Source organism: Diospyros lotus, chromosome 3 (assembly GCF_014633365.1).
Source record: "Diospyros lotus cultivar Yz01 chromosome 3, ASM1463336v1, whole genome shotgun sequence".
In the NCBI taxonomy this organism is placed as follows: domain Eukaryota; kingdom Viridiplantae; phylum Streptophyta; class Magnoliopsida; order Ericales; family Ebenaceae; genus Diospyros; species Diospyros lotus.
In genome coordinates, this window is record NC_068340.1 from 37,259,410 (window position 1) to 37,286,235 (window position 26,826).

The 26,826-nt window shown below is 37.6% G+C and overlaps 1 protein-coding gene across 1 annotated transcript; it reads left to right on the top strand.

The window, feature by feature from the left end:
* Positions 1–4,076: 4,076 nt before the first annotated feature.
* LOC127797608 (uncharacterized) lies at positions 4,077–23,565 on the top strand. Its single transcript, XM_052330648.1, has 7 exons — positions 4,077–4,263; positions 4,355–4,386; positions 5,886–5,983; positions 6,093–6,175; positions 22,282–22,359; positions 22,431–22,529; positions 23,165–23,565. Exons 1-7 carry the CDS (start codon positions 4,180–4,182, stop codon positions 23,453–23,455), a joined length of 765 nt encoding a protein of 254 aa, XP_052186608.1. The 5' UTR covers positions 4,077–4,179; the 3' UTR covers positions 23,456–23,565.
* The last annotated feature ends 3,261 nt before the right edge of the window (positions 23,566–26,826 follow it).

Genomic DNA, 26,826 nt, shown 5'->3' on the forward strand with positions numbered 1-26,826 from the left:
TCGATAACTCCTGACATGCACCAGCCTAAGAGAATCCCACATAGCACTTAACCCTAACCGGGGAAAATACAATCTCTCTAAAGGCGACACAACCACTTCGACCCATTGACAAAACAATCCTGCTTAAGAGGGACAACCTCGACATATGAACCCGGGAATCACCCCATTGTTATTGTTAGGCTTTACGCTTCAACTCAAAAGCAATCCAAAACCCAACGCAACCCTAGCCCCAAGAGTGTCACATTAGCATTATCCTCGGAATCGACGTCACCTCGGCATTAATGCTATCGCTCAAAGGAACCTGGGGTGGTGTCCACTCGCAGCCCCGCCACTTGAGCCAACAACCGGGGTGGTGTCCATTCTCAGCCCCGCCACTTGGGTCCCGTAAGGTGAAGTCCGTCTCAGCCCCGTCCCAAGTGGGTCACCTTGCATTAATCCTAAGTACGCATCCCGAGTGCTGTCACTCTGGGCTACGTCACAGGTTACCAACCCACGTCCCACATGGACGACACAAAACAAGCCAACGCCGAAAAATCATAACATGCATAAAATCAACATCTCAATGTATGCACTTTACCGTACGAAATTCAATGCATGTGTAAATAATTGTTTGGACAACCATAATAAACCAAGCCATAGGGATGAACATTCCCAGTAAACCATTCACATGTCGCTTAAAATCTTTTCGGGTAGAATCACTCACAAGTCAAAACAAAGTTGGGGGCGAACACTCACATTTGGCGATATTTTGGTACGCCTCGATTTGCGTGCCTTCTTCGATCTTCGCACAAGTCACTTCGTCTCAACCCTCAAGGCACCCTAATCATCACATTTATCCAACAATTATAATTTTCCTTAATTTTCTCACAATTTTCCTATTTTTCTCCCATTTTCTTCTCTAAGAATCCAAAATAAATATCTACACAACTATTTTCTCAAATATTTTTACATAATAATTCATAAAACAATATTTATAAGCCTCTGGAATTTTCTGGAAATTTTTCAGATTTTTCTCCTATTTTCTCAAATTTCCATAATTACTTTTCCTTGAGAAAATTTATTTCTCATCGATTTACTTCGAATATACTTCAAGAAAAATCACCAAAACTCATCAAATAAATTCCTTATACTTCTGGAAATTTTTCAGAATTTTCTAAAAATTCCTCCTACACGCCACCAGGACAGTCCTTGGCCATGCCCTGATGATCCTAGGCTGCCAAATGGCCGGATTTTCCGGCCAAATCGGCCATGCTTGTACAATTTTCTGAAAATTGCACTTTGGTCCTTTGAAATTTCTCTTTTGCATTTTGGCCCTTACCCTCAAGCCCCTGATCTCTTTAGCATCCTCACTAAGATCCTCAAGATTAGGACTTCTCATTTCTCCCTTGAAATTTTCAAAAATTTACCGTTTTGACCTCCCTCGGGCATTTTTAGAAAATTACACTTAGGCCCGACTGATTTATTTGACCTCAAATCCACTCGATTCAACCTGAAACCACTTAAGGGTTGTTCTATACATCGAATAATAGTCCTTGACATTCTCTGTTGACTTTTTGAACGTCGTTTACAGTAATTCGGTAATACGGCCTAATTGGCAGTTGTATTTTTGCTATACCGAAAACTGTTCCCGATCTCATTTCTTTCATCACTAAAAATCATAATTTTAATTTCTCGTCGATACTATACCATTTTCCTTGGCTATCTAGGGTCTGAGGTACTCCCTCTGATTAATTCAGTCGTCCAAAGCTGTGTTAGTGTGCCCTATAGTCTTATTTTTCCCAAAATTTCAATTATGCCCTTTATCAAACATCATTTTTATCCTCAAAATTATTCTCGGGTGTTACACCTGTCGAGAAAATGGCAAGGCCTATGGGTGGCCAATCTGTACGCTTCATCGACTATCAATGTCACATATGATAAAGACTGTCAGGAAATGATGAAAATTAGTCATAATAGTGGTTTGAACCGTTAGTCAGCCAAAACGAAAATGATGACCACCAATTGGTCATTGCTATTCTACTCATCGATTGCCGACAACTCGAACGAACATTCCATTGGCCGCGACAAATGTGGCCACTCATTCACGTCGACCATCAACGAGATCTCATCCACAGCCATAGCCACAATAAAAAACAAGTGTCGCGATCACAGCAGTTGCTGGCGATGGGTGAAAATGGCTATGGCAGTGACCATCAGTCACTATGCCCCACGAGTAACAAGTACATTTGTTGTTTTCTCTTATGCATTTTGCTTCTGTGTCCAATAAGCACGCTACATATGCTAGGGCACATGCCTGACCGATTAAGAATAAAATTGAAACAAAAATTAATATTTATGGACTAAATTAAAGCAAATGTCAAAATATGATAAAATTGAAATATGACCATAAGTTCATAATATATCAATATATTAGACATTTTTTTAATATGTCTTCCTACTTAATCTATTTCTATCATTTCATCACCTTTATCTTATCTCTCATGTTTTTTGATGTAGATAGAAAAAATGGCGATCGTGCTTATTTTCTAACAATAGCAATATTAGCAACATTAGTGCATTTTCTCTCTCCCAATCTTAGATTCTTCTATCATTTTTATTCTTTTATCGACTTTAAAGAATCTAGTTTTTTTTTTGGTAGGAAGAGGAATTGATAAAAAATCCACTTTCTTTCCCTAATATTTATACTTTATATATATTTATTTCTGTCTCTTTCATTTTTTATTCTCCCTATCTATTATTCCTGCTTTTACTATTCCTTTAAGGTTTATTTTTATTTAAAATTTGACTTAAAAAATTATAATTGTTCTACAATATCCTTTACATATGAACCTTTATTTAAAATTTTATATATTTTTATTTACAGTATATAACATAGGTTAGCACAAAAACAAAAACAAAAATAAAAACAAAAAATAGATATAATATAAAACGAAAGTGGAGAAACAACATTTAAAAAAAAAAATAGAAAATAGAAATGCAAGAAAATGTGTAAATAAAAAAATATAGGGGCTTTCTTGTAAATATAATTTTTAATATAAAAAATAATTATTTAATATAAAAATAAACATAAATTTCATAATACATTCAAATAAATTCTAAAAAAAATAAAAATTTTGAGTTAGAGACAGAAAGAATTTCATCTCTAGCTAACTTCTTCATGGACAGAAACACGATTCCAAATCGAAAAGCATATTCGATATTTTTTTAATATTATAAAATAATTTCGAAACATTTTTGAAATTATACAAATGACTCAAAAATAATTTTTGATATTTTAAAAATGTTGAAACGGTGTCCTCGAAACATTTTCATGTATCATGGTCACTCATTTGATTATACATTATTTATGGTTATGGATTTCTCATTAGATTCCTTAATATTTCCTGAAAAATTTAAAACCCATATGAAATGAATTCAGTGGTTTTAGCAAGTAATAATGGAATTAAACAAGAATTTCATAATTTGTCATAAATACATGGAAATCAAAATGAGAAGCCATTTTGAAATGTAAAAGATATTTTCATATTTTCTGAGGTTTACTTTTTGCAATTTTGAGAAGGGGCACCACCATTGTGTAAGTGCGTAAAATTCAATTATCTAGTATAATTTAATATGTCTTTACTTACATTAAAATATTTAATTTTAAAATCAAATGAACATAATTCAAATAGGTCATATTAATCATTATTAAAGTGTAAAAAAGTACTACATTTCATTCAAGAGGCATCTATTGTATTTTATTTTTAAACTCAAAAAGAAATATTTTAAAATATAATATATTTATCACTAATTAATAAGAATATTTAAAAATTAAAAATAAAATATAATTAAAACACGTTACGTAGAATAAAACACATCAATTTTAATATTTGAGGGGCAAATTTATAACATTAACTGAAAATTAATATAATTTTTTAAAACATTAAAAAGCATATATCATAATTTAATAAAACCTCAAGGTAACAAGTGTAATTTACTCATTTTAAAACTACGTGATTGGTGTGCTCCTGGTTGATAATTCGAGGGATTTGTGTAATTTACACTTCTCCACCATGTCCATGGCCCGGGAGAACGTGCCGTGCTTAGAGATATATATTAACAAAAAATGGAGTTGAGTCTTCTGCGCAGTGTCCCAATTGCGAGATCTGAAGGGGCAATCACAGTTTCAAATTCCGCAGAATGGCCGCCAAATCTCTGCTGGTTCCGGAGATCGGACCCGATGGCCTCCCCAGAGAAGCCCCTATCATCGCCTACACCGAAAAGGTTTCTCTCTCTCGCTCTCTGTATGTGTATATACATGTGTGCTGGGGGAATCGCTTGAGATTGCGTTTGACTTGGATCATTGTTGTTTCAGATAATTGAGGAAGAGCAGCTTCAATTGAAGAAGTAGGTTTGAGTTTTGGCCTCTCTATGCTGGTTTTGGATCTGTTTGTTTCTTTTATTCTTAGATGATTTTTCAGGGAATTGTGGGTGCGACTTTTGTTTCTGAGTTCAGTGTAATCTTCTTAGGTCTTACATTCTTTATATTGATCGACGTGTTATTTAGTGCTTGCTGATTTAATCGTTAGAGTAAGAGGAGGGGCGGGCATTGAGGTTCGAGATAAATTGTTTAATTTTCCGCTTTCTCGTCTCTCCCCCTATCTCTTTGATCTTCTTCCATTCCATCGCTTCGTGTTTAAGATTTGGAGCAGTTATCTCCTTATGCCATTATGATCTTCTCCTTTATCTCTCCCATGTGTAATATCAAAGTAAAATAAATGTGAGGAGGCGTTGCGTAAATTGGAGACAATTTTTTTTTTTCTTTTTTCAAATTCTCGCTTTAGCAGTTAAGTACATTGGAGAATAGTTATTATGTTGAACAAACTAATTCTTATTTTTGATTTTGACTCATTTTTTAGGCCCTAATTGGTTTCCAATTCTAGTATATAACTGAACTATGCGGGGTCAAAGTTGTTCAGCTTCAATAAAAAGGTAGCAATAATCAGGCTTCTCGCTTATAGCATACTAGAGGCTATAGTTATGCATGGAAACGGATGACATGCCTTTGGCCCTTTGCCCACTCCCACCCCCACAACTTTACCTTTTTTAGTGAGGAAAAAAGAATAAAGTATTAGCAAAAAAACAAAGAAAGACCACCAAGGTGGTAGCCTAGTTGGGAGAGAGGTCTCCCTCACTTCCTAGGATCAGGGGATTGAAGCTTCTTAAACATGAAACGTGCTTGCGGGAAGTAGATCCTGATTGCGGTGTGGGGGGTGGAGCCTACAGCTTTTCACATTGGTGGGCGCTAGGGTGATAGGCTCGCTTTCTCAGTAGTAGCTATGGCTCAAACCAAACATTTTCTAGCAGCATAGGGCTGTTATGGTCATACCTAGGGGGTTGCTACACTGGTCACCCCATCTCTGCCTTTTACTTAGCCAAAAAACTTAAAAAGAAACAAGAAAAAGAAAGAAAGAACAGGCTTTTGAGGTTCTTTGGGGGTGTTTTACTTTGCTAAATGTCTCTGTGTTCAGAGTGTTCAACTTTCTCCAAGCTTTATTTCGAAGCTGTTTCTGCTTGATCCTTTGGGATTTGGGACAGAAAATTAATTCACACAATGCTAGTGCCTCAGGCAAAGCATCTTTGAGTTCCGTACTATTAACTGTGGATAATCTCGAATCATGAATGCTTATAATGTTCACATAATACATGGACTTGGAGTAATTTCGTTTTCCCATCCTTTGCCTGCTTAGAGTTAGAGATGGTTTTAGTTACAGGACCAAGTAATTTTGTAAACGGATGATGAGATTCCTTTCCAGCTTTGAGGGTAGTTGAGTTTGAGTTGTAGTTCTCTTATGTTGAAGTTCTCTAAATGTATTTCATCAATCTTCATTAATACTTCCTGTCAGATACATTGAAGAAAATTATACAAAGATTCGTGATGTTGAGCGAGAGTTGTCAAATCTTACATTAGAGGTGAAACTCACTGCTGGACCAAAGAAAGCAGGTTGAGTAAACATCATAACTAATTCTTTTAACTAGAATTTGTGAAATTCTCCTTGTTAATGTGGATGCTTACTGATTACTGTTGTTGCTCTCCTGTATTGCATATACAGCACTGGAACACATGAGAAAGAAAATTGAAATCTCAACTGAGAAAATTCATGCTGCAAAGCTAAAGGAAGAACAAGCACGAAAGGTCTGTCCCAAGAATTAATTGATTCATGTCAAGTCTCTAATAGGTCCTTGTCAAATATAGTAGAAAATTTTACTTTCTTCATCATACTAAGGTTTCCAGTATATGTTGAGCTCTTTTTTTTTCCATTTTTGCAGCTTCATGGAAACGTTTTGCACTGTGATATCACATATGGTTTTAGGTGGTGCAGAGTCCACCACCATGTGGGTGGATGGATCTTGCCAATTACTATTACTATTCTTTTATTATTATTATGTTTTTCTTTCTGTTGGTGCAAATAATTCTTTTTAAGGGGGAGGGACTGCCAAATTCACCCCTCAAAAGCAATTCATGTTAACAGCATCCCTTCTTGGCTTTTTACACCTTTGGTTCAAATATAAATAGGGGTTGTGGAAGGTACACATTTACAGTGACAGATAAGCTGAGTGCTGCTTAATCTGCTTAGGATGCCAAGATGAGCATGGGAAACTGTAATTCCTCCAGGTCTTACCCTTGAGTAGGAAACTTGATTGGGTGGGTGTTTTGTACTACCTTATATTGTAACATTTGGCGAAGAGTAATTGGTTTTCATCAGTGGCTGAGCCACCCTTTGGTGACTGGGGTCTATTGACCCCCATTGAATTTTTATTTTCCTTTATTATATGTATGCATAATTTGTGATTAATTATAGATTGGCCCCACTAAAAAAGTGAAAAATTATAGTTGATCCCATTCATAAAAATTACAAGACATAATTAAGAAAAATTTGACATTTGGCCATTCTAGCAAATAAAAAATCAATTGTTAAATGATGTGTTTATAAGTTTCTGGAATTAAATGTGTGTAGTAGTACTTAACAAAAAAGTGTGTAGTAGTGTAATTTTAAAAACTTAATATATACTTTATATCTTTAATTTTGTCCACTCTGAAAACAAGGGAGGCTCATATCCTGGACAATTATTTGCCTCCTTTTCTCCTATTTTCTCTTATACTGACACAGAAGCCTCAATTTTCCTTTTAGAGGCACTAACATACTAGAAGAGAGAAAGATAAAAGGAATAGAGAAATAAAAAGATAAAACAAGAGGAGAGTAGTGGAGAAGAAGACAAGGAAGAAGAGGCCATGTTACCTAGACACGGGTATGAGTGTTGGATACGGGTAAGTACCCAGAGGTCGGACTTGTCAATTTCATTAATTTTAGGATATGGGGATATGTGTCCCAAATGTAGGACACAGGTATTGGGATATGATATAGAGAATAATAAATCTTACTACCTTACTCCTACACATACAAATCTTTTTTTCTTTTAGTTCTATAACTAAGATGTCATGAACCTAGGGTTCATGATGGGTTAGAAGAAGAATTGGGGAATGAAATCAGAATTGTAGGAGGGGGAAATGGGGCAGAAATGGGTAGAAAGGGAGAGAGTGATAGAGAGAAACGAGAGGGAGAATTGCAGAGAAATGTAGAGAGGAAAATAGAGATTCAATATCAATTTTTCAGCATACCCTCTCAAGGTTCTGTACTAAGTCCATACTTATTTGCTTTAGTAATGGATGAACTCACTAAAGATATTCAGACAGAGGTGCCATGGTGTATGCTATTTGCAGACGACATAGTGTTGGTGGATGAAACAAAAGGAGTGAACACTAAGCTTGAGTTATGGAGAAACAATTTAGAATCTAAGGGATTTAAATTAAGTAGAAAGAAAACATAATATATGGAATGTAAATTTAGTAAGAATGCAAGAGTGGAGGATGTTATAATAAAATTGGAAGACCAAATCTTACAAAGAAAAAATCATTTTCGATATTTGGGATTAGTGATTCAAAAAGATGGAGAAATTCACGAGGATGTCACACATAGAATTAAGGCAGGTTGGCTAAAATGGAGAAATGCATCGAGGGTGTTATGTGATGGTAAAATCCCATTAAAATTGAAAGGAAAATTCTATAGGACAGCTATAAGACCAGTTTTGTTGTACGGCTCAGAATATTGGGTAGTCAAATACCAACATGAGCAAAAGACGAGTGTAGCGGAGATGAGGATGTTAAGATGGATGTGCGGCCATACAAGAAAAGATAAAATTAGAAATGAAGTTATTCGTAATAAGATAGGAGTAGTGCCAATAGAGGAGAAGATGAGAGAGACTAGACTAAGATGGTTTGGTCATGTGAGAAGGAGACCAAGAGACGCTCCTGTGATGAGAGTTGATGAAATGAAACAATTAATCAAAAAAATAGGTAGAGGCAGACCTAAGAAGACTTTGAGGGAGACATTAAAGTTTGATATGAAGTGTATGGATCTCAATGAAGATATGACAAAAGATAGAAATACATGGAAGTCTAGAATTCATGTAACCGACCCCACATAGTGGGATAAAGGCTGGATATGTTGTTGTTGTTGTTACCCTCTCTTTTTACAATGGGCCTTTTTATAGGCCTTAGCTAGCTCCCTAACTACTTTCTAATAGCACCCATGTGTTCCTAACAAACACCCAAATATCTCCTAACAAACTAATATAACTAATTACATTATTGCCCTTCTAATTACCCTTAGTACATGACAATTTCCCCTTCTTGAAATGTTTCTTGTCCCCAAGAAACTTATTACCACCTAGCCATTGCTTCTTTATCCAATGCCCGCCTTCTCTATCTGATTTTTCTTTCTTTCTTTTCTTGTCCTTCTAGGCCTTTTCTTCTTTCTCATTCTCAAGTATCCAAGATCAATCCCTGTCGTAATTCGGCTTAGAACTTCAATAGGAGCAAGTTGATAGAGTTCAAGTTCAATACCAACAGCAGTTGTTCCTACACCTCCATGGTGCACCACAGCTGCAAATTGAAAGATATCATCAGCATCCTCGAAATGCAGCAATGGAAGATTGCAGATTTGCCTTGGACACTCATACCAAGGCTGCTTGTGAGCATTAGCCTTAGGAGCTGGTGCAACTTCAATTCCAGCCAACAAATCATCCTTCCATATGTTAGACAGCAACTTGGATTTTCTAGTAGGAGCAAAAACCAACACAGCAGCGATAATTTTGTTTTCTTCAGCAAACCCTTCGATTCCTTCCGCTATATCCCTTAGTTTTCCTCCAGCTAGTGCTGTCTTCACATTCTCGTTGCCTATTTTAACCCAAGTCAAATCCATATTTTGTTCCGAATGTGATTGTTCCTCAAATTTTGATAAGTCTAAAATCTGAGGAAAGGCTTCAGCGCCATCATCCACACCGATGGCTGGTTCTTTAGTCTGATTTGTCTGATCCAATGTTGTCCCATTTTCCACAAACTTCTGATCTGGAGCAATCCCAAACCCTTCCGCCCCTGCACTAGCTACTGGGGGTAACGAGTTGGCTTTGGCCTCCTCTATTACTTCATCAATTGCTTCCCTAAAATTTCCTTGCAGCCTTTTAGTAGATGCATCTTGGGATATTATTTCTTCTTCAAAAAGATCTGAAGGCTCCTTTTGATCTGCTGCCCTATCAGAATGCTTCTTTTTCTGCCCAAAGTCTAGAGTAGGCAGTGAATCGGATGTTCGTAATCTTGTCTCCTCTTTCGGTTGCTCCGTTCCAAGGAATTCCTCCTTGTTAAAACTTCCATGATAATTATCAAAGTATTCGACGGGAAAACTATAATGATACTCCTTAGATAGTATCATTGCAAATTCTTGCAACTTCTCGCGAAACATTCGACCGAATTCCTTGCACTCTTCATCAAACCCACTGCTGGTGCCTTGGTCCAATTGGCTGATCCCCTTCTTATGTTCCTTGTTGCTACCAACTGAAAATGCAGCCTTCTTTGGCTGCCATTGAAGCTCCATTTCAGCTGAAAATGAAGCATTCATCTGCTACAATTGAGGCTCCATGTATGCACTGCTCCCCTTGGCTTTGTTTCCCTTTGCTCACAGCCTCAAGCACCAACAACCAATGAGCTGGATAAGCTGGAAGAGTCCACTTCCCACATGAAATCCGTCGAATCTACTGCGCCACTCTGATCTGCAACTGAGTTTCCAATTAAAGCTGACTAACGCGATGGATAAACAGCCTCCAGAAATTCAATTGACTCCAGACTAGCTGCTATGCCTTCGCCTAACTAAACTAATCAACTCTACTGCTCTGAATCACTAAAAATCTCAGCCGAATTCAACCTGCTGCTCCCAATTTTCGTATAATAATTACTGAAATTATTGGCCGAGGGTTACTCACTTGCTGTGCCTTCCATGTTCGAATTGAGGGGGCTCACTTACTTGGAGATTAACACTCTCGTCTCCTCAATCCAAATCGATCAGCTGAGCCCCAGCACTGTTCGCTATCTACTTGCAAGGAATCGCCTAACAGCAATCATCATCGGTAAGCAGAATCGAAAGTCCAGAACCGTTCGTCCGGACTGTTGGACTCGCCTCGAATCCTTCCTCTGGTGCTGCCTACTGATTGGTCGCGATTGTTAATGGCCGCGACACCTTCCTCGTTTGCGTCGCCAACTACAACGGAACTCTTGTACCAGCCTTCTGTTTTGGTAGCGAGTCTCCTGGCCCTCCGCGTTAACACCAGCGGACTCGCTATCAGCTCGGTACTTCTGCACCCTACGTCCAACACCACCGTCTCTGCTCACGATTGCTACGGATTCACAATCGCCTCCCGCTGACTCCTTCTCACCCAATCACCGACCACAGGCTGGAGGACCACCGCCCTCCTTGAGTTCGCCTTGATCGACAAGTCCTCGGGATCCAATTACGATCGCGGTAGGCTCTGATCGCACTACTGAAATAGTTCGACTCCGTTGCCTTGTCAATTCGGTGTTGTTTCTGGAATCACCTTCTGCGACTGGTTCCTTTCCGCCATCGATCGCTGGTCAGCTTTGACACCTATAGTAGATTGGTGTCCGTCGCGGCTCTCCTTCAGATCCAAGTTGACACTCACCCCCTCGCCTATCGGAATCGATTACGAGATTCAACTGGGAATCTACTGGTCGTTTCTTTGTCGCGAATCAGCAGTTAATTGAAATAGTCAGAGTTGCACTGGAAGAAGAAACTGACGGCTAAGGAACTGCTCCAAGAGTCGCCTCAACCTCGTTTTCTTGTTTGCGCACTCTAATTATTGCATAAACCTCCTTTCGCTGGAAATCACTTCCAATTTCGAGGATCCGATGCTTCGGACGGTAGCCGTCGATATCCGTCTAGCCTTAATCAGTAACGAAAATCGCTGAGGAACGATGCTCTAATACCATTTGTCATGAACCTAGGGTTCGTGATGGGTTAGAAGAGGAATTGGGGAATGAAATCAGAATTGTAGGAGGGGGAAATGGAGCAGAAATGGGGGAGAAATTAGTAGAAAGGGAGAGAGTAATAGAGAGAAACGAGAGGGAGAATTGGAGAGAAATGTAGAGAGGAAAATAGAGATTCAATATCAATTTTTCAGCATACCCTCTCTTCTTACAATTGGCCTTTTTATATGCCTTAGCTAGCTCCCTAACTAATTTCTAACAGCACCCATGTGCTCCTAACAAACTAATATAACTAATTACATTATTGCCCTTCTAATTACCCTTAGTACATGACATAAGATTAAGGGTATGTTATACATGGTTACTGGTAGGTGGGCAATTTGGGTGATCTCATACAAACATATATTTTAAAAGGCTAAAAGCAGGTTAATTGAATACATAAAAAATAAGAATAAACATGTACATATATCCCATACCGGTACTAGTGCCATGTCATGTTGACATCCATACAATGCCTGAAAATGCAGAATCCATGTTATGTGGGAAGAGAGAGAAAATTTAAGGGCCTGTTTAGTTGTAGAAAACATTTTTTAAGTTTTATACTGATTTTCTATTGCATGGATGAGTGTTCCATTAGAAAATATGAAACTCAATTTTCTAATTTTTCCACTTTATACTGTGAATTGGAAAAACCAAAGATGTTTTCTAAACTTTCTAGAAATGAATGCTATTGCTTTTTGAAACATAAAATGTTAGAGCATATTTAGTTATAAAATTGGAGTTGAAAACTAGAAAATGTTTTCTACAATTGAACAGGCCCTGATCTTTTATGTGATTTTTTTTTCCCTGCAATTTAGGTGTGCCAATTATTACTTAGCCCTTACTTTAGATTATGAATTCGTTAGCTTTATACTTATATTGAGTAATCATTAATTGCTTGATTAACAAGTAGAACATTAGAGATTAATTTATTCTATTTATGGTTTGATTTTTATTGAATTGATATTTTTAAGTGCCTATTACTAATTAGATTATTTAAGTACGGTTGATAATGAAGTGTTTATACAGCAATTTCAAAATATGAAAACTCTTCATGGCCAGTTATAATAGTATATTTGTACATTTAAAATGTTATTATAAACATAATTTTTTATTGTTAATCATAAGCATAAGTTTTTATTGTTACTTTATTTTGATAAGTTATTACTTTATTTTGTTTGATAATTATTTTTAGTCGACCCTACCTGACCAAAAATTCTGGCTCCGCTGCCTGGTTTTCATTACGTTTGATTGTAGGTGATCAGAGTTAGCAATGAGAGCTGCACATGTATGTCATTGTAGAGAGTTTAGGTAGTTCCTAATTTTCACATAATAATTAAATGACAATGAAAAGTTCAATTTCAGGGACTGAATCGTTCAATGGATACAATGACTTGATTTTTCACATAATAGAAAAATCACACAAACATGTGTTAATAGAGCAAACCGAGTTAATGTTATATATTTCGAACCCCATCAGTGTGGGGTAATCAGAGGGGTGTTTGTTCCATTTGCATTGCTCCTGTTTAACTGAATTTCTGTACGCCCTAACCCTTTCAATCTAAACCCTGTTTAACCCAATCTTTGTAAACCCTCACCCTTTTGACCTAAATCCTGTTTAACCCAATTTTTGTAAACCCTAACCTTGAATTTCAACAAGATAACCTAGTTTTCAACCAAGTGTGTTCTTTCAAGGTTAATTATGACTTCAAAGTTATATGATTTGAGGATGAATTGTTGTGGTGTGTGATGTTTTTTTTTTTTTTTTTTCTGTAAATATTTTTTTCTTTTTTTGACGACGTGCGTGACCCAGACTTGACTTCAAAGTTATATGATTTGAGGATGAATTGTTGTGGTGTGTGATGTTTTTTTTTTTTTTCTGTAAATATTTTTTTCTTTTTTTGACGGCGTGCGTGACCTAGACTTGGTTCATAATTAACCTTGAAAGAACACACTTGGTTGAAAACTAGGGTCCCCAATCCACCTGTGTCAACCCTAGGGTCCCCAATCCAACATATGGATATCTCGAAATTTCATAACCAACGATCCCCAATCCACCTGTGTCAACCCAAGGGTGGCTAACCATTTCATTCCAAGAATAACATCTGAGCTTCCCCATTCTAACAGTAAGAAATCCTCAACTACCCAAGAAAAAAATGCTGGTTGGGCAGTCCTTGGCAGCTTGCAAGAGCTGCTAGCAAAGTTCAGGCATGTTTTTGAGGAGCCCACTACTGAATTTAAGGATAGCTCCACCCTCTCCCCCATTTTGACCGTGTCCCCCAATTCCCCTGAATTCTCCCCTGCTTCAGCTTCCTTTGTGCCTTCTTTTTCGTCTTCCCTTTCCTCCTCATAAATTACCATTACTTGCAACTCTCTGTTTTTGCATTTATGCCCAATCGAATACTTCTCATCACAATAGAAGCACAAGCCCTTAGCCCATTTGGCTTGCAACTCACTCTCACTCAACCGTTTGAAAGGGGGGTTGTTCCACTTACTAACGGCCGGAGGAGGCCAGTGTGAGGAGGCGGGGCTGGGCGTCACCGATTTTTGTGCCATCAGCGGAGGAGGCGATATCATTACCCGCTAGTGATTCAAAATTGGGGACGAAGGGGCCTGACCTCTGTTTGGGCCGGGTCTAAAAATGCTTCCATGAATCACCAGATTCCTCTCCTCAATTGGTTGGGCTAGGTCCATCATCTGCTCCAACCCGATCGGCCTCAACACCCTCATCTCGGCTCGGATGACCGGCTTCAATCCGCTGATAAAATGGCCCTCCAGCAACGCCTTTGGCATGCCTTTGAGTGGTGAGGCTAGAGTCTTGAAGTAGAGGCGGTAGTCCTTGATGGATCCCCACTGTCAAAGCGCAAGGAACCTCTCTTCCACTGGGCCTTCCTGCGTGGGCTGAACCTATTCCTCATCATCGCCTTGAGCTCCTCCTAGCTTCTCACCCGTTATTGTCTTTGCTCCCACTGGAACCACAACAGAGCCGCTCCTTCAAAGCATAAGGCCGCTGACTCCAACTTCTTCGCATCGGACAACTGGTTCACAATGAAGTAGCACTCAACCCTAAAGACCTAGCCATCTGGATCATCTCCCTCGAAGATGGGTATTTCCACGCGTCTGTCACGATACTCCTGCCTTCCGACACCATCGACCCAGTCACCCCCTTCGCCACTTCTCCCTCCAGCTACCGGCGTTCCCTCCCTTGACAAGGGCGAACCCGCAGGTTGGTCTTCCTCATCTTGCTTCCCTTCCCTCTCTCTCTCTTACTCATCCCATCGCGCCATTAATAGGTTGAATCGTCCCATCATCCTTGCCATGCACTTTACGATATTTTGCACCATCATAACTTCAGCCCTCACCGATTCTAGACTCTCCTGTAAACTCGCCCTCCAGCTCACCCACTCTTTCAGAAATAGTCCTCCCTATGGATCGATCGCTTTGATACCAAGTTGATCGGAACCAGAAAAGAAAACACTAAAACTTCTATTTAATTCACTAGCTCAATCTGATTACAAGAAGAAAATTGGGCATTCGAGAGGCCCTTAACTCTCCTAAGAACTCAATACCAAAATCTTCTCCCCCTACCAATATCTTCACCCTCTACATATATCCCTCTCTCCTCCTCAACTGCATTTTGTTACGCACACTTGAGCACATGGTTGGCCGTTATGCCAGCCAGCCAATTTACCACTCTACCCCTGCCTCTTGGACCTTCTTTGTTAAGTCCAATGAACCGGGACCTATCAGATACATGGTACTGGAGGGTAAGGGGCTGCTGATGTAGAATGTTAGACTACTAGTCCAGTGATGATGGTGGGGGCATGTCATCAAGTGAGGAACCTAATGTTGAGGAAATTAGCGTTGATAAGTGTGTGAGGGGCCAGATTTTTGAAGGATGTTAAGGGACAAGAAGTAAAATTTGAGAGGAGTCTACTCTTTACGGATGTGAATGAATTTAGGGCAGCCCTTAAGGAATATTCTATATAGAAGCAATTTTCATCAATGAGGATAAAAAAATGGAAAGGCTAGAATAACAGCTATATGTAGGGTAGAAAATTGTGCTTACAGAATTCACGTGTCCCCAGTGGCTGATAGAAGGACATACCAAGTGAATCTTGGGCCCCGAGCACACCTGTGTTCAAAACCATAGGAATGTGGAGGCTGATAGGCAGCCCATCACATTCCGCTACCAATGACCTAAGTAATAAGGACAAAATAGGAATTGAAATAGGAGAAGGCTATGCAAACTAACAAATTCAGTTAAGGGGTAGAATGGGAAGAGCAAAGAGGGGGGGGGGGCATGTGAGGGCAACAGATTCCTATAAATAGAGAGGCAAATAGTGTAGAAGGGGGGAATATTTTAGTGAGGATATTGGAAGAGTGTGAACCTCTCGAAAGTCTACTTTCATTTTCATTTGCTTAATTTTTCAGTTGTATTTCTCTCCATTTTCAGTATCCTATCAATTTGGCATCAGAGCTTCATCGATCCTAATAGTCAACCTGATGGACCGAGTAGGTGAATTGGAAGGGAGGATGGAAGGCATGCAACGGGGAGTTGATGCCATGAGGAGTGAGGTTCAATTGGTGGAGAAGAAGGTAGCGAGCTTGCTGGAACAGTTCGCATACTTGAGGACGAAGTGGGAGGATCAAGAATGGGACAGGAAGAGCAAAGCGAAGGAGGGAGACAGACCTTCGGAATTTACCTAGAATTCCGAGGGATCACCTGGAATCGAAATGGGCAGGGAGTTCGAGGGTGGAATTGGAGGGAATTGGTGGCCGGAAGTGTGGGGAAAAAGGCTGGAGATGCTGAATTTTGAAGGGAAAAATCTGGATAAATGGATTTTTTGATCCGAAAGATATTTCTCTATTGATCAGCTGTCCGAGGAGAAGAAAATCGAGTCAGCTGCTCTGTGTTTCGAAGCAGGGGCTTTGGCGTGGTTTCAATGGGAGACTCGACGGAAGGGAGTTCGAAATTGGGAGGATTTGAAGATCCACCTAAGTAAACTATTTCGATTTTCACAGGAGGTATCAATGGAGGAGAGGCTTTTGGCCCTCAGGCAAGATGACTCCATGCGGGAATACCGCCTCCTCTTTGAGACTTTGGCGGCCCTGGTGGGAGAAGTTTCAGTGGCCATATTGGATGGCACATTTGTTAACAGGGTGAAGCCAAAAATCAGGGCAAAAGTTAGGGTGTTATAGCCATCGGGTCTATTGCAAATCATGGAGATAGCCCAGCAAATTGAAGACAAGATTCACATACTCCAAGCCCAAGTGGGTCTTGGACCACCTGGGAACCTACAACAGTTCCTTGTTTTTCACCTTGAGGACAAGGTGAGTTCCATGGGGGGAGTATTGATAGGCAGCCCATCACATTCTGCTATCAAAGACCTAAGCAATAAGGACAGAATAGGAATTGAAATAGGAGAAGGCTGTGCAGACTAACAAATTCAGTTAAGGGGTAGAATGGGAAGAGCAAAGAGGGGGGGGGGGGGGGGGCATGTGAGGGTAACAGATTCCTATAAATAGAGAGGCAAATAGTGTAGAAGGGGGGAATATTTTAGTGAGGATATTGGTGTTAGAACGGGTAGGTGCTATGGCACACACCAAGAGGGGGGGTGAATTGGTTATTTTAAAAATTTAATTGATGTACTTAAAATAAAAACTTTTTGATACAGATTGAGGTTTTAGAGTTTTAAAACGTAAACCATAAAAATGACAAATGAACAAAGATAAATATGAGAACCGAGTGAGGAATAAAGAAATGCTTGGAAAGATAAATATATTAAAGAACACAAGTATAAGAAAACACAAGGATTTATAGTAGTTCGGCTTAACCAAGCCTAATCCACTACCTTAGCTCCTCACTAAGGATTTTTCAAACCATCCACTAAAACCCCCTACTTAAACCAAGTAGGTCCTCTAGTCCAAGACTAGGAATTACAACCTCTTGCTTATACAAGCAAGCCCTCTAGCACCTAGCTAGGAATTACAGCCACTTGCTTTAATGAGCAAGTCTTCTAGCACAAAGCTAGGAAAATAAGAGTGATACAAATGTAAACAAGATGCTAAGAGTTGGCACTTTTAGTTACAAGTTCTCTCACAATAAAAACAAGGCTTGAATGAATTAATACAAGTTAAAATCAAAGCCTTGAAGAGAGAAAAAATTGAAGCACAATCACTGTAAATACAAACGAGAGTAACAGTAAGCTCAAATTAATTCATTCCCGTCCATTTGCCTTCTCTTGATCTCCTTGATATGTATATATAAGCTTCCCGCAAGATTGAAGAGAAATGAAGCCGTTTGTGACCGTTGGAGATTGAAAAACTAGCCGTTGTAAGTTTCTGCGAAACACATAGTCGACAGAGAAAATAGGTTAGTCAACTATTTTATCAAATAAAACTAGCCATAGTCGACAGACAGAAAAGCATAGTCGACTATCTTATAACACAAAAATCTCATAGTCGACAGATCCTTTTACATAGTCGACAGATAAAAAATTACAAAGAAAATTTTGAAATTTATGAACAAACATAGTCGACAGATGAAATAGCATAGTCGACTATCCTTTTACAATAGTCGACAGACGCAAAAATAGTCGACAGATGCAAGATATAATCGACAGACTGAACAAGCATAGTCAACTATCCTTATGCATAGTCGACAGCACTAAACAACATAGTCGACTATCTTCTTGGAAAATCTGGAAACTTAACAGATAATATGAGAAGCACACTTGATTAATACAAAACATCACCACATATTTACATTAAATGTCCTCATTTTGTTTAATTTATATTTTACCTTCCATTTACTTTAATACATAAATGTAAATAAGAAAGTACCCCCCATTTGGATTCAATAAAAATATCAAAAAAATCAAAATCCATAAGAATAAAAAAGTAGAATTTGGATTTTAGTAGGAACTTAGGATTTTGTGATTTTATCACCTCCAAGATATACACTTTTCATTTCTTGAAAAATTTGTTAAAAATCATTTTATCACTAATGAATGTTAGTTATTGAATTACCGGGAGTTAGTTTTCTAAAAAGAAAACATTTTCATATATGTCTCCTTATAAGGTGCTAGTTTTCCAGACTTAGAAAAAATATTGAAACGTTATCAAAATGAGTTTCAAGATATGATGCATGAACTAAAGGATTTTTCATACGATTAAGTTTCAAGCCAAAACCTTTCATGCACGTTTCAAAATATGAAAGCTTATTTTGAAGAATGAGATTAACATAAATGATTTTTCATACTTAAGATTGAATTTTCATCAAACACTTTTATGTTCAAGTTGGTCTTTTGCCTTAGAACAATTTTAGCTCTATGTTGACCAATGACTTCAAAGCTAATTTGAAAATCATTTTAGGAGATTCTTTTAAGACTAAAAACTTGACTTTGCAAATCTCTAACTAAAATAGAAAATCATAAATCTTTTTAGTTTTCATTTTAACAATGCACTTGAAATTGATTTTTGTTGAAAACCACCACCTTGATTCATGACTTAGGGATTTAATAAAATATGTTTTTCATTATCAAAACTAAGCACAAGGGTAGAACATCAATTGGGAGAGTGTGGACCTCTCGAAAGTCCACTTTCCTTTTCATTTGCTTAATTTTTCAGTTGTATTTCTCTCCATTTTCAGTATCCTATCAGAGGCCACCTCCACATGGATAGCAAGCAAGTTGTTTGAGCAATTTAGATCTGAGCGAAGCATGAGGCTGGAAGTTTTATAAGCTGAGTTGGTGAGAAGATAGAATGCAGCCTATCTTGAGCTAGGAAAAGGGCTTTGGAGTGGATCAAGGGTAAACCAGGCATTGCAATATTCTTTGTTGGCTTCATATGTGGTGGAGTTGAGGGCCACAAATCCAGAAAGTTTGGTGAAGAGGGAGCTAGATAGAATACCCCATAACATGGACTTATCAACTTTTAGGAGGATGCTGTGTCACTTGTAGCAGTCCAGCAGGGTTTTAAAGCTGGCTGCAGGTCATTTATTGCAATTGATGGTTGCAGAAGGGACCATATAGAGGAATTTGCTTGTAGCTGTAGGACTAGATGGGAAATATTTCCCTATAGCACTTGCAGTTGTGGAGGCTGAGTGCAAGGATTCGTGATGTTTTATTTTCTGGACTGCTTGCACCAATTTCTCTGGTATACTTGCAGGGAGAAGTGTTGGACCTTTATGGAAATGAGCAAAAGGCGATAGAACCAGCGTTGCAGCAGATAATGCTGTTTTGCCATCACAGGAGGTGTTGTAGGCACCTCAACAACTTCAAGGCAAGTTTCCTGAATTGAAACTGAGGAAAGAATTTTGGGCAGTGGCTGGGGCATATACTCACACCCAGTTCAAGTGTTAGGATGGAGGAGATACAGTGTGTTTCTAAGTAGGCTACCACAATGTTGCTACAGTTGCCCCTGCATCAGTGGACAAGACGCTGCATCAGTCCACTTGTTATGGCTGATGATATTACAAGCCACTTGGTTAAATCATTTAATAGTTGGGTGGGTGATGTGAGTAGGAAGCCAGTTCTGACCTTATTGGGCTCAATATGGATGAAGACTATGGTGGCAGTGTACAAAATGGTGGTGAGGGTTGTGGATTGGTCTATGAATCTCACACCAAAAACTGCTAAGAAATTGGAGCCCATCAGACAACAAGGCGATAACCATGTAGTTAATTCGGGGGAGAAGACCTGTTGCTGCAAAGTGTGGGATGTCACAGTGATTCCTTGCAAGGATGCAACTGCATGTCTGGCATCAAGGGGATTGCGTATTGAGGACTCCTGTGATAGTTTTTTCTCCAAGGAAAAGTTCTTGCCAGTATATGGGCAGTTTATACACGCTATCTGTGACAAGGATCAGTGGTCCATGGCCCTTGATGATGCAGTCCAGCCTCCACCTCTAGGGAGACAACCAGACATTTTCCTGTTGGGTTACTTTATTTAAGTTAGAAAAGACACACTAATCAAAATGCATTACAGATAACCCCTGATGTTTAAAACTAGTTACTGCAGGTATTGTTGTGATTTTCCCAAATTACCCTCAATACCCATCTGTATACCAAAAAGAACTTACCATTTTTCCCTTTCCAGAGAAGTTTGCCGCCATTTTTTAGCTATTCTCTTTAACAAAAATGAAAAATATTACCATAATATCGAGTTTCTCACCTTTTTCTCTGTCGTTTTACCAATCCGCATTCATTTTTTTCACACCTTCAAATTTTGAGCTCATTTTTCTTCTTGCTCACTGTTGAACAAACTTCAGCTCATTCCCCCTTCAACCTCACTTCCACCTCATTTCCGCAGATATGGATGAACATGATTGAGGCCCTTTTCTGTATCCATGGTGATGTAGTACATATAGGGTTAGTCCTGTTATTGGATAAGAATAAGAAAAGGGGTATTCTTGATATTTACCCACCAACAAGGGCATTTTTGTCAACAAATGTATATTTTTGCTGACATCATCATTTCCGTTAGAACAGACTAATGGTACCGAGTGTATTTTATTGTAGGAATGTGATTTATTTTTTTATTATCTTTCTTGAGGATGAGCTTCAAATTTTGAGCTCATTTTTCTTCTTGCTCACTGTTGAACAAACTTCAGCTCATTCCCCCTTCAACCTCACTTCCACCTCATTTCCGCAGATATGGATGAACATGATTGAGGCCCTTTTCTGTATCCATGGTGATGTAGTACATATAGGGTTAGTCCTGTTATTGGATAAGAATAAGAAAAGGGGTATTCTTGATATTTACCCACCAACAAGGGCATTTTTGTCAACAAATGTATATTTTTGCTGACATCATCATTTCCGTTAGAACAGACTAATGGTACCGAGTGTATTTTATTGTAGGAATGTGATTTATTTTTTTATTATCTTTCTTGAGGATGAGCTTCAAATTTTGAGCTCATTTTTCTTCTTGCTCACTGTTGAACAAACTTCAGCTCATTCCCCCTTCAACCTCACTTCCACCTCATTTCCGCAGATATGGATGAACATGATTGAGGCCCTTTTCTGTATCCATGGTGATGTAGTACATATAGGGTTAGTCCTGTTATTGGATAAGAATAAGAAAAGGGGTATTCTTGATATTTACCCACCAACAAGGGCATTTTTGTCAACAAATGTATATTTTTGCTGACATCATCATTTCCGTTAGAACAGACTAATGGTACCGAGTGTATTTTATTGTAGGAATGTGATTTATTTTTTTATTATCTTTCTTGAGGATGAGCCTTAGTAGCAAAGATAAGGTTACTCTTTTGTCATTAGAAGGTCATAGGTTTGGGTTTTGGAAGTCTCTTTGCAGATCAAAGGTAAGTAGACATGCAAAATAGTCCTTGCAAAGCCAGGAGCCTTGTTTTATTTGTAAACGGACCATGCAAATCAAAGGTAAGGTGGCTGCATCAAAACAACCCTCGGAAAGCATGGAGTTTTGTGCTTTGGATTCCTTTTTCACTAGTATCATTGTTGTTTTATCTGAACAGAATGGGGGCTGTGTTTTGTTGTGTTGGAATTGTGGTGTGAAACTGATTCCAGCAAATAATTGGTGGTTAAAGACTCAACTCTTGGAGAACAGTTATTTTAGCGTCACATATCAACGGAAAAGCTCACTTTTTTTTTTTTTTATTTTAATTTTAGTTCCTTTGTAGTATATATGTTTAGCTATAACCTAAATGTCCTTTCTTAATTTTGGAGTCATGTAACTGATTGGCTATAAAAATAACCAGGGCAGTATTTTTGCACATTTTAAGTTAAGAGAGCAGCCTTATGTGATTCTAGAGTCGGGACTGTTTTGCCGCTACACAAATTGTTTTCCTCCTTTTTCCCAAATGGTCACTTGTGTTTGTCTCAGGCATGGGAGGCGGCACTACAGGCTGTAAAGGATGAGGAAGCAATGAAGCAGAAACTATGTGAAGACTTGAACAATCTGGTCCCTGTCTTTACCAAATGTGGATTTGAAGTATTACATTTTAGTCATTTTCTTATGTAATTCTTTTACAGGTTCAAGAAAGTAGCAACTCCCAGTTTGCTAGACTGGAAGAGTTGAAAAGACGACTAGAAGCTTTAAACCCAGGCAGATCATCCACTTCTGTCCTTAATGTAAGTTCTTCCATTTTTTACTTCATATTTACACCTGCATGTTCATGATTTTTTTTTTTTTTGGTTTTCTTTTTGTTTTTTGCCGTCTTACCCTCAATTATAGATTCATGTGTTCTGGCCCCATTTTTTGGCGTAAGATACTTCCTTGTGGTCCATCAAATGCTATTCTGTTAGAACATCAGGATCTTGTTTATGGAGATAGGCTGCCTGCTCCATCATTCGTTTTAACTTCATATCAATGCATTATGAACAATATCATGAAAAGCTTGTGTGGTTGAGATCTTACAAGACAATTCAAATGAATAATTATCTCCTTGGATACGGTACTTCTAATGTGATACGTTGTGACAATCAATTACATTTCTCCAGTTCTCTCATGATTCAATTGCTGCTCTAGTCTATTGACCAGTTAGATTCTTAGGTCTCCATCACAATACATTAGGTAGGAGCTAATGCAATAGCCACACCACGCTATTAGGATTTTTGCTGCTTGTGTGAAGTGAAATGTCATGCAATAAATGAAATTACCCTATTGTCATACACATATAAACGTCCTCAGTTTCATCGACATGAAAACTTGGGAACCTTCATAACCGAACATATGGTATTTTGCTCAAGTTCGATATCGATGTTAGGATGGGAAGCCAACAGGACCTGCCCAGAGTAGCCAGCCCCTAGATGCTTCCTCAGTTCCGAGTCCATTGCCACCAACACCAGCAGAAATCGTAGCAACTGAAGAAAATGGCGGAAGTGCTCCAGTCTCAAACAGCCACAACCAACAGTCTTCGGTCGAGGGTGAAGGAAGAGGGAGGAAGAAAATCCAGATTCAGGGAAAAACAAAGGGAATAGGGGCCGTTCCCAAGGGCAGAGGACCTTCGGGACCCGGTTGGACCGGGGCCGGATTCGATGTGGATGGTAGAGCTTAACAACAATAGTACCATTTCATAATCTCTTTTTAGTTCCTAATTGTGGGGTGGAAGATGTAATAGCTTGGAAGCAACTATTATATCATTGAGTTCTTTTCCTTTAACCAACTTGTTCATAGATGCTTTGCTTTCCTTTCTTGTATTATTTATTATTCTTATTGTTTGTAATTTGTTGGTGCTAAGTCACTGAAATCCAACATTTCTTCCAACTTTCTTAGGTAAATCAGGAATTGTCTGCATGGATGTCAAGTCCATGAATTCATCCACCAAAAGAGGTCGTCAAAGTAATGACACAAATGACAATATAATAAGAAGAGCGGAAAAGTTTTTTCAAATGAATAAAAGTGTTATGCAAAGCTATGCATCGAGGGTAAGCTCCTGACTGGTATTATTGTGAAATTTTTGTTATGAAATTGTTTTTATAAAGATCGATTTTATAAGAATCACTATTAAGGGAAAATATTTTAGCATTTGGCTAGATTATTTGAAAATTGTTTTTAGCACTGTTATATGTAGTTAGTTAGTAATTAAAAAATATTTTTTTATAATAAAATTATGACAAAAATATTTATGTACTTAATATTATTTATTAATTGTAATGTTGTTGTTGTAAACGTTGAATCGATATCTTTTGCTTTTACTTTTACTTAAAGATAACTTTTATTATCTGCGACGGTATTCTTTTAATCTAGCCAACTACTATTAAAATAAAACTAAGAAACTCCTTTGGACTTAAAAAGTACTTTTTTGGGGCCTTTTTAGGTAACAAGGCCAAACAAGTCCAAGTGTTAAGAATCTGGCCCAAGTGCTGAGAAATCTTATAAGTTTGGGTAAAAAAAAAAAAGGATAAAGTATTACCACTAGAAGATCTTCCAAGTAGTTTCAAATTTATTTAGAGGTATTTTAATTTTAAACTAAAAAATTTATAGTTATTTATGTCAATATAAGAAAAAAAAAAAAGAAGAAAAAATTGGTTATATAGAATTAAAAAAATTCCGAAATATAGTGGCCATTATGTCAAATGAGGTGTTTGATACCAAGGATGCATGGAGGAGCTATTTTTCGTTTTTGAAACGTTTCTGAAAATATTTTTCGTTTCAAATCTTATTTCTGTATTTTCATTAAGTATCATAAACGTTTTCTTTTTTCGTTTTCGTATAACCTAATTTGATACATGAATGGATTAATGAGAAATAATACTAGTATTTAACATGATAAAATAAAATCATAGCAGGTGGGATTAACTTTTTTTTTTTTTAATACCAAATATGGACAATTTTGCACTTCACATATAAAAACCCAACTTCCCATCCATTCTCTCATCCTCTCTCCAGTTGCTGACAACACACAAAGAGTCAAAGACTATATATATTTCATGTTGTATAAATATAGTGCATGGCCGACAAGACATTAAGAAGTAGTTAATTTTATATTATTAAGATCAGACACCCAAATATTTAATGTGATTTAATTTTAATGTTAACATGCAGGGTTATAATAAGTAATTAATTAGCTTTTGATTATAATTGCGTCATATTACACAATTATTACAATATTAATTAATCTAGCCTTATCATCTTACAAATTATTACGAGCACAATAACTCAACAAGTGAATTAGAAGCTATATTGTACGAAAACGGAAATGGAAATAGGAAACGTTTTCGATAAAAAACAGAAACGTGGAAATGAATATTTTTTTTAAAAAAATAAACATAAATAGGATCCAAAACGAAAATAAAAAACGTTTCCAAAATGAAAAATAGCTCATATGAAGTGTTTTCGTACAATATAAATTACAAGTGTTTCTGTTGTAACAAAAATTAAGTTTTGCATATCTATCTATCTATGTATCTCCATTTTTTATGAATGAAAAATTAAATTTTATATAAAATACTCTATAATACCATTACCATGTGTAATAGTAAATAATATATATATATATTTTTTTTCATGAACACGAAACATAAATTATTGCATTCAAATAGTATACATACATTAAACTAATGGGCTCGGGTGGGGTGGGGTGGGGGGGAAAAATAATTTTTTTTCTCACATTATAACATATATATATATAGTCGTCCCATCTAACGTTACATCATTTCATGATGATGTGTCAGTCATGTCATTTCAAAACAAATGCAAGACTTATAATGATGATACGTCAAATTGCTGCCAAATTGGCTGGGTGTAGACGTAAATAACGACAACAAACAAAAGATGAACCCATAATTGAATATATAATATAATATGTGTGTGAAAAATAAACATTCAAATGATAATAAATTGATACGAATGTTGTGTAGATTCTAATTCTACCTCAAATTTAGTTAAAGTTGGCTGTCGAATACGTACGTACGTACGTACCATAAAAAAAAGGTAACAATGAAATTTGTTTATTTATTTATAAAAACAAGAACATAAAAAGACTTATATTTTCAAAGCTTAAAAGAAACAAACATTCATAAAACAATATATATATATCTATATATATATTTGAATTGAATTGGGAGAGACCAACCCAGAAATATGATAAATACGTTTGCAGTAGTTTCTTATTCGGGCATTGTCAAACCCTAAAAATGGCAGTCAAAAGGCCCAATTAATATTTTTTTTTTCAGCAACATTAATGAATGCGCACTATGCATGTGGTTTGAGCATATAATAATAATAATAATAATAATAATATAAGCTCCTCTTCTCTTCTCTTCTCTTCTCTTCTCTTCTCTCCTCTCTATGTGCTGCTGCTGCTGCTGCCCCAAATAGCTCCAACAACACTGAAAATGGTCCCCTTTAGTGTCAACCAAACAGCCCCCTTCTTCTTGTCCCCTTTCCATTCCTTTCTCATCATCCTCATAATAATATTAATTGTACCACACCCCCCGCCTTGTTCTTTCAACTTCACCCTCTCTTCTGCCCAATTTGTCCCCCCAGCCATTTGAATTTCCCGCTTTCACTCCATTTTTTGCACTTGTGAATTTTTACACATCGATCACACTACTAAAATTAATATTTTTATTTATTTCTAGAAAAAAATTACCCTTCTATTATATATTTTAAGGATAAAATTGAGAAACCATATATATCCTGTCGACGTCCAAATTTGATCGATCGTGATTCGTTTTGCCCGTTCTAAAAAATGAATGCAAAAAGAGAAAAAAGAATACGCACCAGAGAGATTTGAAAGGTTCAGCCAACGCTCCGGCGGTTGGTCCCTGCAAACACTCTGACGCCCAAGCAAATAAGGGAGTAAGCTATGTATTAGCAAGTCAAAGAGTGAGAGCGTACCTCAACTCTGAAGAGAGCAAGCTAAATATAGGAGGAGAGGATGCCCCCTTCACATGTATTGTGGTTTTGTAGGAGATGAGACTG